Source organism: Bufo bufo, chromosome 6 (assembly GCF_905171765.1).
Source record: "Bufo bufo chromosome 6, aBufBuf1.1, whole genome shotgun sequence".
Lineage (NCBI taxonomy): Eukaryota > Metazoa > Chordata > Amphibia > Anura > Bufonidae > Bufo > Bufo bufo.
The window spans coordinates 160,389,454-160,402,866 of NC_053394.1; the positions used below are offsets into that span (position 1 = coordinate 160,389,454).

The following is a 13,413-nucleotide window of genomic DNA, read 5'->3' on the forward strand; positions in this document are numbered from 1 at the left end:
GAACTGGAGGGAAGGTATTACACATCTCGCTACTGGCTGTGTAGGAGGAGCGGAGGAATCACCCTCTGTGCCCCTGCTCCTACACAGCAAGTGCAATGTGTGACAGTATCCTACTGGGGAGCGCCTGCAGCTGAGCTGTGATCATCGGAGGAACCAGGTGAGTATTTACTGTTAGATTTTCTTACCTCCTGTGAAGGGGGCACACGTTGACATAACTACTATGAAGGGGGCACCGCTGGGCATAACTACTCTGAGGGGGAATTTTTGGGCATAACTACTCTGAGGTGGCACATCTTGGCATATCTACTGTGAAGGGGGCACATATCTTGGCATAACTACTCTGAGGGAGCACATGGGGAATGGGTGTGTATAGTTATGCTTTGGGCAGAGTTAGAGGCGTGGCCTGGTATGAAACAAATTGCAGCGGAGCGCTACACGCGATGCACACGTTGTCCCTCTTTACAATTTTCTAAAGTTGGGAGGTATGCAGACATTACATCCGGACGGAAAACTCGCTCATGTAAAAAAGGCCTAATACGTCTATGCTGCCGAAAAAATAAAAAAAGGTAAGACTGTTGGAAAAAACAAAAACCTCTCTGTCAAAGATGGCTTGGTCCTCAAAAGGGTTAAATGGGGTATTCCAGTTGTTAGACATTATCCATTCATCTCTATGGGAATTCCGGAGACAGTGGAGCGCTGTACCGGCTATCTCCGGAACTACCATAGAAGTGAATGGAGCGGCCACCAGCATGTGTGACCGGCCACTTCCTTAATTTTAGGGGGGCTGCAGGAGATACGGGGTCCGCAGCAGTAGGACCCCCACCGACCTGATAGTTATGCCCCAGCCTGTGGATAGGGGATAACTTCTAGCAAGCAGAATACCCCTTTAATGGCCCATAGCTATGTAGTGTATTCACATGAGCCGTATTTAAAGAGTTTTTGTCACAATTTTTTGACTAGTTTAAACAGCAGAAAAAAACGCAGTGATTTTGTTTAAAAAAAGAAAACGCGACAAAACTGTCTCATGTAAGCAAGACCTTGTTGCATGATTGATGGCGGCTGCTGGGGGCACAGACCACTGCCCTGCCCTGGCTTGCTCTTACTAGGTGGGCAGCACAGCCTGGTTGCCCTCCTGCAGTGAGAGGAGCCGAGCCTGAGGCTGCCGCCGTGACTGACAGGAGCCGCCGCGCAGGCGCAGTCTGCCTCCGCCTTCAGCTCCGCCCCCTCCGCCGCCTATAAAGCCTCCGCCTCACCTGGCTGCAGTTCTCCGGCTGTGACTCCTGTGCCTGAGGATTTCACCGCAAGACAACAGTAAGACGCCTCAGCGCTTGCATTGCACGATAGGGCGCGGGCTCTTATCGCTGAGTCTGGGTGTTTACGGCTCATCAGAGGGAAGTGGAATCTGTAATGGAAGATGTCTGCTGTAGACTCCCTACACTTTTATGGACTAGAAACTAAGGATAAGTGCTGTAGTTTTCTGCGTCCCGTTTTCCATGGGTGACTTTGCATTGCTGTACAGGATGAGCTGTGTATACAGTGGTCACCGGCATCAGCTCCTGGAGTTTGTTTTACCAGTGCAGGAGTTCCCCTTTAAGTGGGTGTGACGCCTATAGCAGCCACTTGTGCTGTGATCCCAGCCCTCCATTACACAGATGTAACCTAGAGGGGGCGCTGTGCTCCAGGCATGTGTCATGGTGGGGCAGTCCAGAGGGTGCTGTGCCTATAGACCTGTCAGTGCTACTGTGCCCTGCCATTCACAATGGGAACCATAGGAGGGAAAAAGCTTCCTCGGGAGAATATATCCGCCATATGGCTGTGTAGTATGAGACCCCTGCGCTCACTCAGCCCTGCTAGGCCAATGGCTGGGGCTATATGACGGCTTTATTTGTAGTTTTATGTGGAGCTTCCTTAGGTTACATGCACACTACCATTGTGTGTTTTGCGGTCCACAAAACACGGATGGCGTCTGTGCGTTCCACAATTTGTCGAATGGCACGGACAGCCATTAATATAACTTCCTATTCTTGTCTGCAAAACTGATAAGAATAGGACTGGTTATATATAATTTTTAGTAGATTCAAAAAAAGGACTCGCTCACCTCTATTCTCTCAGGATAGGTGCTCCAAACCAGGATTTGAGTCACCCCTCAAAGTTTGAAGTATATAGTAAAAAGAAGATGGAATGGTCACTCTTATATGGAAATATAGGACACTTTATTAAACATATATAATGAAATTATGTGCAATAAAATATTAAAACTAAATGTTTCTTTAGTCTTTAAAGAAACATTTAGTTTTAATTATTGTAATTTTATTGCACATGATTTCATTATATATGTTTAATAAAGTGTCCTATATTTCCATATAAGAGTGACCATTCCAACTTCTTTTTACTATATACAATTTTTATTTATTTTTTGCGGACCACGGAACGGAGCAGCGGATGCGGACAGTAGGGGTAGGCGATATAAATTTGTGCCTCGTTATGGATTTTGTGCATATTGCTTATATCTCTGGACCGCGATATGATCGCGCTCTCGGCGCGCACCATGTTCTCCTCCCTCCCCACTGTGCGTAGCTGCTGCTGACCACCAATTAGAACAGAGTAGGAGGAGGGGAGGGACTGTGGCCACTGCGCAACCAATGAATGTGCCGGCCATATCCCACAGGGTTCCCCCCCTCCCCCCCACGCTACTGAAGTCCTGGCTGCCATGGAATGTTAGTGAGCAGCATTATACTCGTGGCCGCTGGTCGCTCCTTCTGTCTGTGCAGCACATTGCTAATGCTTATAGCATTAGCAATGCGCCGTACAGACCTATGAGAAGGAGCGGCCACGGCGCACGTGAGTATAATGCTGCTCACTAACATACCATGGCAGCCAGGACTTCAGTAGCGTGACTCCTGGCTGCCATGGTAACCGATCGTATCTCCAGCATTACACTGCTGGGACTCCGATCGGAACTGCCCACTGCCACCAATGATGTGGAAGGGGGGACGACCCTGTGGTCATTGCCACCAATTAATACTGGGGAGGGAGGGGGGGTTTGAGTTACCAGAGGGGGCTGATAAGAGGGAGAGGCTGGGGGGCACATGAGAGGCTGGCTGCCATGGTCAGCTCCCTGCTGTTGTGTGCACAAAGCACAGGGCAGCAGGGAGAGTGTAAAGTCCTATTCACCCTAATAGAGCTCTATTAGGGTGAATATGACAAGGGTTCTAGCCCTTAAGGAGGCTAATAGTGATTTAAATAAAATTTAAACACCCCCCCCCTCCCCCAATATAGAAAACAATATATTGCATATTGCACATGCTTAAAATTATATTACAATATGGATTTTAGGCCATATCACCCACCCCTAGCGGACAGCACACGCAGTGCTGTCTGCATCTTTTGCTGCCCCATTGAAGTGAATTGTTCTGTATCCAAGCCGCAAAAACTGCTGCTCGCTGCGGACAAAAACGGTTGTGTGCATGAGGCCTTAGGAATGCTTTGAGGAGCACGCAGCTCTGTGCCCTCCTATGGACTGTAGTTGGCACTGGAAAGTTGGACGACAGTCTCTGGGCAGCAGACCTGTTTAGGTCCACTTTTTTTTAACAATCAGATGCAGAACTATTTATTTCAATGGGGACGGCGCACTGTCCTCAACAATATGCCCATTCCATGGCCTGCAAAAAATAGAACGTCCGATTGTCAGTTTTGCGGGAAAATAGGCATATGGTGGGACGTAGGGGAGAAGGCAGGATGCCTCTGGATACGGCTGTGTGCATGGGGCCTAATACTGTGATGTAACGGGGGTCTTCTGGTCTCCTGCTGTGTGGTGCTGGGATGTACGCTCCTAACATCAGCAGGCATGACCTAAAAACCATATAATGTCTCACCCGTTACTTCAGCGCGCTTTGCTGCTGTACCTGACCGTCTGGCCAATCCTTGTCCTTGGTGGTCTACAGCTGAGGACAGTGACTGGATCCAGGCACATCCTGGTACTCGGTGACATGCAGTGGGAAGTGGCACAGAGAATGGCGCTGGAGTAAGGGGTTAATATAATTAATTTTTTTTTTTAAAGACCTTGTAGGGGTTGTCTGAGATTTTTAGGCAACCCCTTTAAGGTGTTAAATTGCGTTCAATAGAAGTCATATGGTTTCCAGTTGTACTCCTAAAGTCCCCCAGTACTTGCTTGTACAGTGCATCCGACAAGGAAGCTACATGTCAGCAGCCACTAGATGGCGCTCACGCTTTTGCTCATGGTCTGTGCAGAGGGGGGGGGGGGGGGTGTAACTGAGCTTCTGGCAAATCGCCGCACGCTGTTCTCCATGGATGTCTTCCTCACAATGGCTGTTCTCCATCTTGGCTGCTTCTCCTACACACCTGCTCCCTGCAGTATCAGCGCTTTGGCAGTGAAGTGGTTAACTTTAGACAGCTGCCAGACTTGCTTATGAAAGTCATATGTTTTATTATGGGAAAACGTTAAACCCAGTGAAAGCTGGCATTTCAGAACTGCCAAGGGTGCAAAAAACATTAGGAAACTGCCTTACCGCCGATACGCCTTTTTACAGCGGTCATTAAAGGGTTTCTACCACCACATTTTGACCTAATTAGCTGTCAGACACTAGCGATCTGCTAGTGTCTGCTCTACCTAACCATGCTATTGTAATTCCTTTCTGTGCAGCGGTTACCCTAAAAAACCTAGTTTTATTGCTATGCTAATGAGCCTCTAGGTGCTATGGGGGCGTCTTTTCAGCACCTAGAGGCTCCGTCCACTCACTATTTCCGCCGCCCAGCGCGCTCCAGCCCGCTCCTCTAGATTGACAGACTACTTCTCTGCATCTCGGCCGAATTCTCGCGCCTGCGCCGTGTGCTTCTGTATTCGGCGCAGGCGCAGTGATCGTTTCCCTGTGCTGGCATCTTCACTGCGCCTGCGCCGAATACAGAAGCACACGGCGCGGGTGCGAGAATTCGGCTGAGATGCAGAGAAGTAGTCTGTCAATCTAGAGGAGAGGGGCGGGCTGGAGCTCGCTGGGCGGCGGAAATAGTGAGTGGACGGAGCCTCTAGGTGCTGAAAAGACGCCCCCATAGCACCTAGAGGCTCATTAGCATACCAATAAAACTACGTTTTTTAGGGTAACCGCTGCACAGAAAGGAATTACAATAGCATGGTTAGGTAGAGCAGACACTAGCAGATCGCTAGTGTCTGACAGCTAATTAGGTCAAAATGTGGTGGTAGAAACCCTTTAAGATGTAAGTGCTGCATGGGTCTCCTGGACAGTGGAGAGCGGGAGTCCCGCCCGAATGGTGGAAGCGCTGATCCCGGCAGTTTAACCCTTTAGATGCTAGTTGATGGCAACCACAGCGTCTAAGTGGTTTCAGAGGAAGGGGACTCCCTCAGTCAGCCATCGGCACTGCCGTGTACGAGTGTGGCACCCTAAAAAAAGATAGAACATGTCCTATCCTTGTCCATAAAACAGACAAATTATATTATGGGCTGGATGTTGCGTTTTGCAAAATGCAGAACACACACGGCCGGTATCCGTGTTCTGCGGACCACAAAAACTACAACGGCTGTGTGCATGACCCCTTAGGGATAACTTGTAACAACCGGCATATACAGAAGTCATGTAGCATTACCACCAATTAATACCGCCTGTCTCTCTTCTCGCTCTTTAGTGCCTGAATACACCATCATTTATTTTAATGCCAGAGGTAAGTAGAGGTTTTCTTTCTTAGAACCAAACCATTTAAAGCATTTTTACATTGATGGTCCACTACGGTCAGCTGCACCTACAAGGGCTGTTTCTCACGAGCGGATGCCGTGCGGGTAATCCGCTGTGTGAAAGACCGCCAAGCCCCGCACTGGACAGCAGACACGGAGCAGTAACATGATTGATAATGCTCCGTGCCCCTCTGATATTTTTACTACAGAATCACGGTAAGATAAAGTTGTCACCGTGATTCTGTAGTAAAAAGGTCAGACACGGAGCATTATAAATCATGTTACTGCTCCGTGTCTCTGCTGTCCGGAGCGGGGCTTGGCGGTCTTCCACACAGCAGATTACCTGCGCAGCATCCACTGGTGTGAAAGGGGCAGAATTCCTCACAGAGCGACATCCAAACGCTTGTGTCTGGTACTGCAGCTTGGCCCTAGTCAGGATATCGGGCTGCTGTAAGGAAGAGGCTATAATAGAAGATGACTGGATTTTCATTTTTGTAACGTTTGGGGGAGAACTGCATTGTGGTCTGCAGGGGTTTGGGGTGAGTTATTTCTCTTTGTTTTCTTTGTCAGGTCGTTGTGAAGCTATGCGAATGCTCATGGCTGACCAGGGAGCTCAATGGAAGGAGGAAGTCGTAACGTCTGATGACTGGCAGAAGGGGGATCTGAAGAAAGCTGCGGTAAGATGAAACCCCTCATGGGCAAAGTATAATGGTAAAATGTAGAAAAGGTGATGGCGTGGGATCGGGGTCTGTGCCCGCTCCATCACTTGTGGATGCCAGCTCTGGTATACTGCTGCATTCAGTGTTTCCTCTCACCCTAATAGACTGCCTGTCAGATTTACAGTAACAGAATGAGTGATTAGAGGAGCGCAGGTTCAGATCCCCTATTAGGCCCTTATTTTGCAGATCGCTCCATACACACAACTGTAAAAACTGCACAGATCAGTTATTGAGTTATTCAGCGCGCACAGGCAAACGCACTAGATGATGCTCATGCGCAAGATTATTTTTTTTTTTACTGCTGCGGCAGGGTGATGTCCGCATATCAAGAATAGCAGATGAGGGAAGGAGCAGGGCTCTCTAAGAATGGGTGCGGCCGGGCTCCATGAGCGCTAAGTTCCGCCCCTTGGACTCTTTTTACAAGCTCATTGCCATATTTATGAAATCGTTTTTTGAGGGGCACAAATTTAGATTGCCTCTACAGTTCTGGTTAGAATGCCCTCAAGGAGACCTACAGTGCCATATGAGCAGTTGTATACGCTCACTAGTGGTGACAGAATGCCTTTAATTCAGATGAGGGGACTGCTCATGTGTGCTCCTAGAGTTCATGGTTGATGACAAGGATGTCACCATAACAGATAGTGGCAACCAGGAGTCTACTGTACCTACAGGTGGCATGAGTGTCAAGTCTGCAAACTTGATGTGTGGTGACTGTATGCTGGAAGGGTGTACAGAACCAGTGATGGACCAGGGGGTGACCTCCTTGGAGGTAAAGAAACTGTGCAGCAGGGGTTAATGCAAGTATCTTGAGTACTGACACCTCAGACTGCTGAGTAAAGCACTAGTGTTGCGGAAAATGGAGGATCATCCTGGTGTGAGTATCTATTGGCCCTGTCAATCAAGAGACGGGTGTGAAAAGAGGTGGGCAAACAGCCTCTAGGAGCAGGTGCAATGCCCCCCCCCCCTCGCTCCTAGAGGCTAATTAGCATATTATAAAAAATCTCAATGGCTTCAGGCAGTGAGATGGCTCTAATATAGGTTTGTATAGGTATGTTCAGCTGACATTAGCACATCGCTAATGTCAGCCAGCTTAATACCATTTTTCAGGTGACAGAAACCCTTTAAAAGAGGGACCACCCTCTCCACCTCCAGTTCTGTTTTCTGTCCTAAGGATTCATCACTGCAGTTTCTAAGTTATCCCCAGTTTGCAGAAATAGGATCCCTCCTTGGGATTTAAACTTGGTTCTTTCAGCCCTGATGTCAGATCCTTTTGCGCCAATAGACAGCATTTCCCCTAAGATGCTCTCCCTAAAGCTGGCTTTTCTCCTAGCGATGACCTCTGCTAGAAGAGTTGGGCCTCTTTCACACGGGCATCCCAGATTTGCTACGGATGCGTTGTGTGTGCATTGCAGGGAAAACCGAGAGTAGGCACGCAATTGCTGTCGGTTATTGTTTGCAGTCCCTTATAACATGGTTATAAAGGGAAAATAATAGCATTCTAATACAGAATGCTTACTAAAAGTGGATTGAGGGGGGTTAAAAAAATAAAAATGAACTCCCCTCATCCAATTGATCGCGCAGCCGGCATAGTCTTCTTGCTTCTTTCAGGACCTTTGACATAACCGCAGGTCCTGCTAAATGAAGAGAGGTCCTTTTGCAGGTCCTGAAAGAAGCAAGAAGATTATGCCGGCTGCGCAGTCAATTGGATGAGGGGAGTTCATTTTTATTTTTTAAAACCCCACCTCAATCCACTTTTAGTAAGCATTCTGTATTAGAATGCTATTATTTTCCCGTTATAAGGGAAAATAATAGTGTATACACTTTAATGGGGTCCGAGTTGCTTTCATCCCTATAATCTCCTAGCAACCATGTGTGAAAATCGCACCGCATCAGCACTTGTGATTTTTCATGCAGACCCATTCATTTCTATGGGGCCTGCATTGCGTGAAACGCAGAATATAGAGCATGCTGCGATTTTCACTCAATGCACAAGTGATGCGTGACTATCACCGCTCATCTGAACAGCCCCATTGAAGTGAATGGGTCTGGATTCAGTGGGGGTGCAATGCGTTTACCTCAGGCATTGCACCCGTGCTGAAAACTCGCCCGTGTGAAAGTGGCCTTAGTGAGATTGCTGCTCTTTCCATTGACCAGCCTTACTTAAAAATCTTGGCTAGGGTGGTTATTTCTCCTGATCTTTCTTTTGCCAAAGGTGTCTTCCTCTTTTCACCGTTCCCAAGAGATAGTTCTTTCCTCCTTCTGTGCTTCTCTAAAAAGAGAAGAAAAAATCGGAGTTCCATTGTTTAGATGTGAGGAGATGTTGAATTCAATATCTGCAGGTCACACAGCCCTGGAGGTCCTCTTCCCGTTTGTTGATTTCCTTTCAGGGTGCTAAGAAGGGCTCTGCTGCATCTTCCCAGACTATTGCTAGATGGATAAGGGAAGCTATTTACTTGGCATAAACTCATCCAAGGGAGCTGTTCTGCCATCAGGGTTCAGGGCTCACTCTACTAGATCAGTCTCTACTTCCTGGGAAGAGGGCCTCCGCTTCTATAGAGCAGATTGTAGGGCTGCCACCTGGAGTTCAGTATACCCCCCCCCCCTCCCCAGTTTACAACAACAAAACAATAACATTCAAAACAGAATAAAAAGGACAATTACTTTCATCTACCGTAACTGACAGTCAGGAGAAGGCTTTATGTAGCATTAAGATGTTGAAACCGTACATTTCACCTTTAACTCTTAATCCTAGTTGTCCTGGATATAATTGGTCGCTATCGAAGACTGTCAGACATTCACACCGCATTCACTCGGGCAGCAACCTGCAGACACCAGAGTTGTGTCTGAGTTATTCCGATACAGAGTTGGCACTCAACCAGAGGCCCCAAATCTTTTCAAACCTGTCTGGTGTACCCCTAGCTTCAAAGGTCAATTTGTACATGGGTAAAGTTGCATTGATGAGTGGAGTCCAGTGGGATAAGGAGGGACTCTTTGGAGGCTTCCAATTTAGCAGGATGGACTTCCTAGCATAGAATAGTAGTAACCTATAAAGGATTGTAGTGTATTTGGTAGGAATAATGTCGTTGACAAGGCCCAGTAGACTAACTTCTGGGGATATAACTGCCGGGAGACCCAGTCTGGAATTGAGATCTGTGCACATCTTCCCAAAAGTCTGCAATAACTGGACATTCCCAAATCATGTGCATTAACGTTCCCTTGCCAATGCCACATCTGGTACAGATATCTGAGTTTGTATATGCGAGCTAGACGCACAGGAGTCAAATATACTGTGTATCCACTTAGCCTGAATCAGCTGATCCCGCGCACAAATCACCAATCTCCATGTAGAGGCTAATTCCCTCTCCTGCCGCAAGTCTAAATTCGTGATATCCTCTTTCCATTTGACGAAAGCTTTAGTTATAGGCAAAGGTTGATAGGATATTAGTGTCCCATAGAAGGCAGAGACCATTTTACCATGTTCTACTCGCCTGGCAATTTTCTCTCCCCATATTCCAGCCGCAAAGGGCCCACCCCAAATTGAGACTCTCATACATGCCTCAGTTGGAAAAACCAAAAGAGGGATGAGCGTGGTATATTGTATTTGGCCTGTAGAGCTGAGAGAGTCTTAAAACCCCCTCCTCATACAATTGGGTGAGGTATTTAATCCCCCTCTGCAGCCAGAACTCAGTCTGAGAGAGAAGGCAATTCTGGGAGTTTAGGGTTTCTCCATAGGGGCAAAACTGGGGACCATACGTTTTGTGTTTTTTGTCCCCTCACCACCACAAACTGGTTCCATGCATTGATCACCCCCACCATAAGGAAGGTAAGGTGTTCCACCGGGTATTTGCCTGCCCTATAGACCAAGTTCGTCATGGCCTCAGTGCAGGGCTGATCGTGATCTGTGGAAGACCTGTCAGCTCCTGCACTCCCCTGACAGTCACATCACCACCGGGCCTGGACAGGACTCGTTGAGTGCTGTGTATACAGTGATCTAGAAGGCAGGGACCTACAGGAATGGTCCCTGCCTGCTCTCTGGGGTGTCCTGCTGTCACTGACAGCAGGCCACCCGCTCGGCAGCTGCCATCTCTGAAAGGCCATTCCAGAATGTGGTTAATATTTGAGTAATTTTATGTAAATTTTTAAATGTTAATAAATATATTATGTTCTCAGTCTAAGGCCCTTATTTATCACCACTAGAACACCCTGCTTATCATTAGGTTTGGTCATCAATTCTCACCTCTCCTGTGTTCCTTCCTGTCCATATACTATAAACCAGGAGTAGGGAGACTCCAGCTGTTGTGGAACTACAACTCCCAGCATGCATGCTTCCTCTACTCTTCTCAGAACTCTCATAGAAATGATTGGAGCATGCTGGGAGTTGTAGTTTCACAACAGCTGGCGTGCCGAAGGTTCCTGTCCCCTGCCCTAGATGCTCCACTTCCAGTACCCATGTTTCCTCTATTTTCCCTACGTTCATCCCTATTGATTGTATGCATGGAAGGAGCGCTTTCATCACTGGATGTGGGGACCTGACCAGTACTCTTTACACAGGTTTTTTTTTTGTTGTCTTCTGCATCAATCAGATCCCATCGATGCCAGGAATTTTGCTGTAGTTAACACATTCAGTGCTGTCAAACTATCTTACAGTTCCTTGTCTTATTTTCTCCTTGTAGGTGTATGGCCAACTTCCAGGATTTAAAGATGGAGACTTCACTCTGTATCAGTCCAATGCCATGTTGCGCCTTCTTGCCAGGAATCATGGTATTACAACTTAAAGGGGTTATACAAAGTCTAACATATGCCCCCCCCCCCCCATGCCCAGGCCCCTCGTTTAGATTATACTTGCCCACCTCCCCAGCACCTGCGCCGCTCCTGATCCCCCGCACAGCTGCATCTCCTGGTGACTCGAGGGAGGCTAGTCCCCGTCATGGCCTGCTATTGGCTGTTTCCCCCCACCCCGTTGCCAGATGTTTTAATCCACACGACTGGGGGATCAGGAGCAACTCAGTTGTCTGAGCTTCTTTTATTCTTTCATGTATTGAGCTTGTGGATCCCTCTGCATATATTTACTTATTCTGAACTATGATTGGGTTGTAGATCTGTATGGGAAAAATCCTCGTGAGGCAAGCCTCATAGACATGGTTAATGACGGCGTGGAAGATCTTCGGCTTAAGTATTTGAAGATGATCTATCAGAACTATGTGAGTGACACCCAGAAGTCTGACAGAGAAATGTCTTCCTCTTCAGAAGATTCATGTTTCCTTTTTTGTTTAGGAGAATGGAAAAGATGATTACGTTAAGGCTCTGCCCACTGACCTTGGTCACTTTGAACGTCTGCTTGCCTCTAATAATGAGGGGAAGGGGTTTGTGGTAGGAGCTCATGTGAGTATTGATTTGCTTTAGTTATACTAGGACTATTTAATTGACAGGCTATTGATCGGAAAATTGATTTAAAAAAAAAGTAATTCTGTCACTGACACAGGCTGCTGTTAGAGAGCCTGCAAGAAATGGAAAGTCCACATAGGAATACTCGTGTTCATAAAGATCTAAAAGTTGTGCACACCTTCACAACCAACTTTGTTGCTCCAGTACTTTAGCAGCGAGTAAGGGACACATGGAAAACTGTATGACAGCAGGATGATTGTTTGTAGTCTGTTACCATGGAAACGCATTGTATAAATCCATAGTACAAGTGAGGAGGAGAAATGTATGTTAGAGATAGAGAAATGCCTCCTTCACTTATCAGGGCCATTCATTGTTTAATAGTCCAGCTGACAGTAAATCTGCTCAGTACTTGTATTATGTTCTCCATTCTGGTTCCCCTCTTAGACCTTTCTGCGAACTGACCATGAATTCAGGGTGACTTGAACAATTAAGAAATGCAGGGGGGTGGTGGGGCCTGTACCCTCCTGAAATGAACGGAGCAACTGGTTGGGCCGGAATACCCATTAAGTCGTTGACTCCTAAAGTTGTGATATCTAACTGCATTATTTCCCTATTGCTTTGTAGATTTCCTTTGCCGATTACAACCTGGTGGATCTTCTGCACAACCATCTTGTTCTGGCACCAGACTGCCTTTCAGGCTTCCCACTCCTCTGTGCCTATGTCAAACGCATTAGTAGCCGTCCCAAGCTTGAAGCATATCTCTCCAGTGATGCCCACAAGAAGAGACCAATCAATGGCAATGGCAAGCAGTGAGCATTGAGGAAAGTGGAAAAGGTTATGAATCCAGACTACAATAAAACCGTAAAATCAGAATCTAGTAATGTATGTAGATGTGCCTACTGCCACTCTCCTTGTGTCCTAAAGAGAATTTTATTGGCACCTCTGATAGTTTTACCATCCATGTTACTGTAGGTTGTTACTAGATATAAGATGTGAATAGTTATTACTGGTTTCTCCTGGATTGTTGAAAAATAAAATATTTTGAAAGGTGGTGGTATGTGTTTTTTTAAATCTTCCCTGGATGGATTTAGATCGGGTGTCAAACTCCTTTTTACCAAGGGCCATATCTGCAGTATGGTTGCCTACAATGGGTTGTTAGAATGTGTTAGTATTCAGCTACAGGGTGCTCTTGGTTGCAGTGTAGCAGTACTCGTGTAGAAATGAATGGGGCCACAACACGACTCGCACGTTAGCTACATCTGCAAACCTAGAGTTGCAAAAAATCTACACCCACAGAAACTGAGTATAAAGACATATAGATATAGATTTTATTTTTTCATTCTGTTTTTTTTACAGGTCTATGTGGAACCATTCTTTTTAATGGGTCCACAAAAAACCTGAAATGACTTGTGTGCATTCCGTTCTGCAAAAAACATGTCCGTTTTGCAGACAAGGACAGGCATTCTTACAATGGATCTGCAAAAAATACGGATCCAATGCGGATGTGGTTTTGTTTCGGACCGCAAAATATACATGTGCATGGGCCCTTAGGCTGGTTTCACATGAGTGAGTTCAGTGCATTGAACTTGCAGTGTGCGTGTGCGG

At 46.8% G+C, this 13,413-nt stretch overlaps 1 protein-coding gene across 1 annotated transcript; it reads left to right on the forward strand.

Moving 5' to 3' along the window:
- Nucleotides 1–1,295: 1,295 nt before the first annotated feature.
- LOC121003419 (glutathione S-transferase P 1) lies at nucleotides 1,296–12,662 on the forward strand. The gene is made up of 7 exons (XM_040435262.1): nucleotides 1,296–1,311; nucleotides 5,659–5,694; nucleotides 6,275–6,381; nucleotides 11,097–11,184; nucleotides 11,521–11,624; nucleotides 11,698–11,805; nucleotides 12,433–12,662. Coding segments are annotated over exons 1-7 (633 nt in total). The 5' UTR covers nucleotides 1,296–1,310; the 3' UTR covers nucleotides 12,622–12,662.
- The last annotated feature ends 751 nt before the right edge of the window (nucleotides 12,663–13,413 follow it).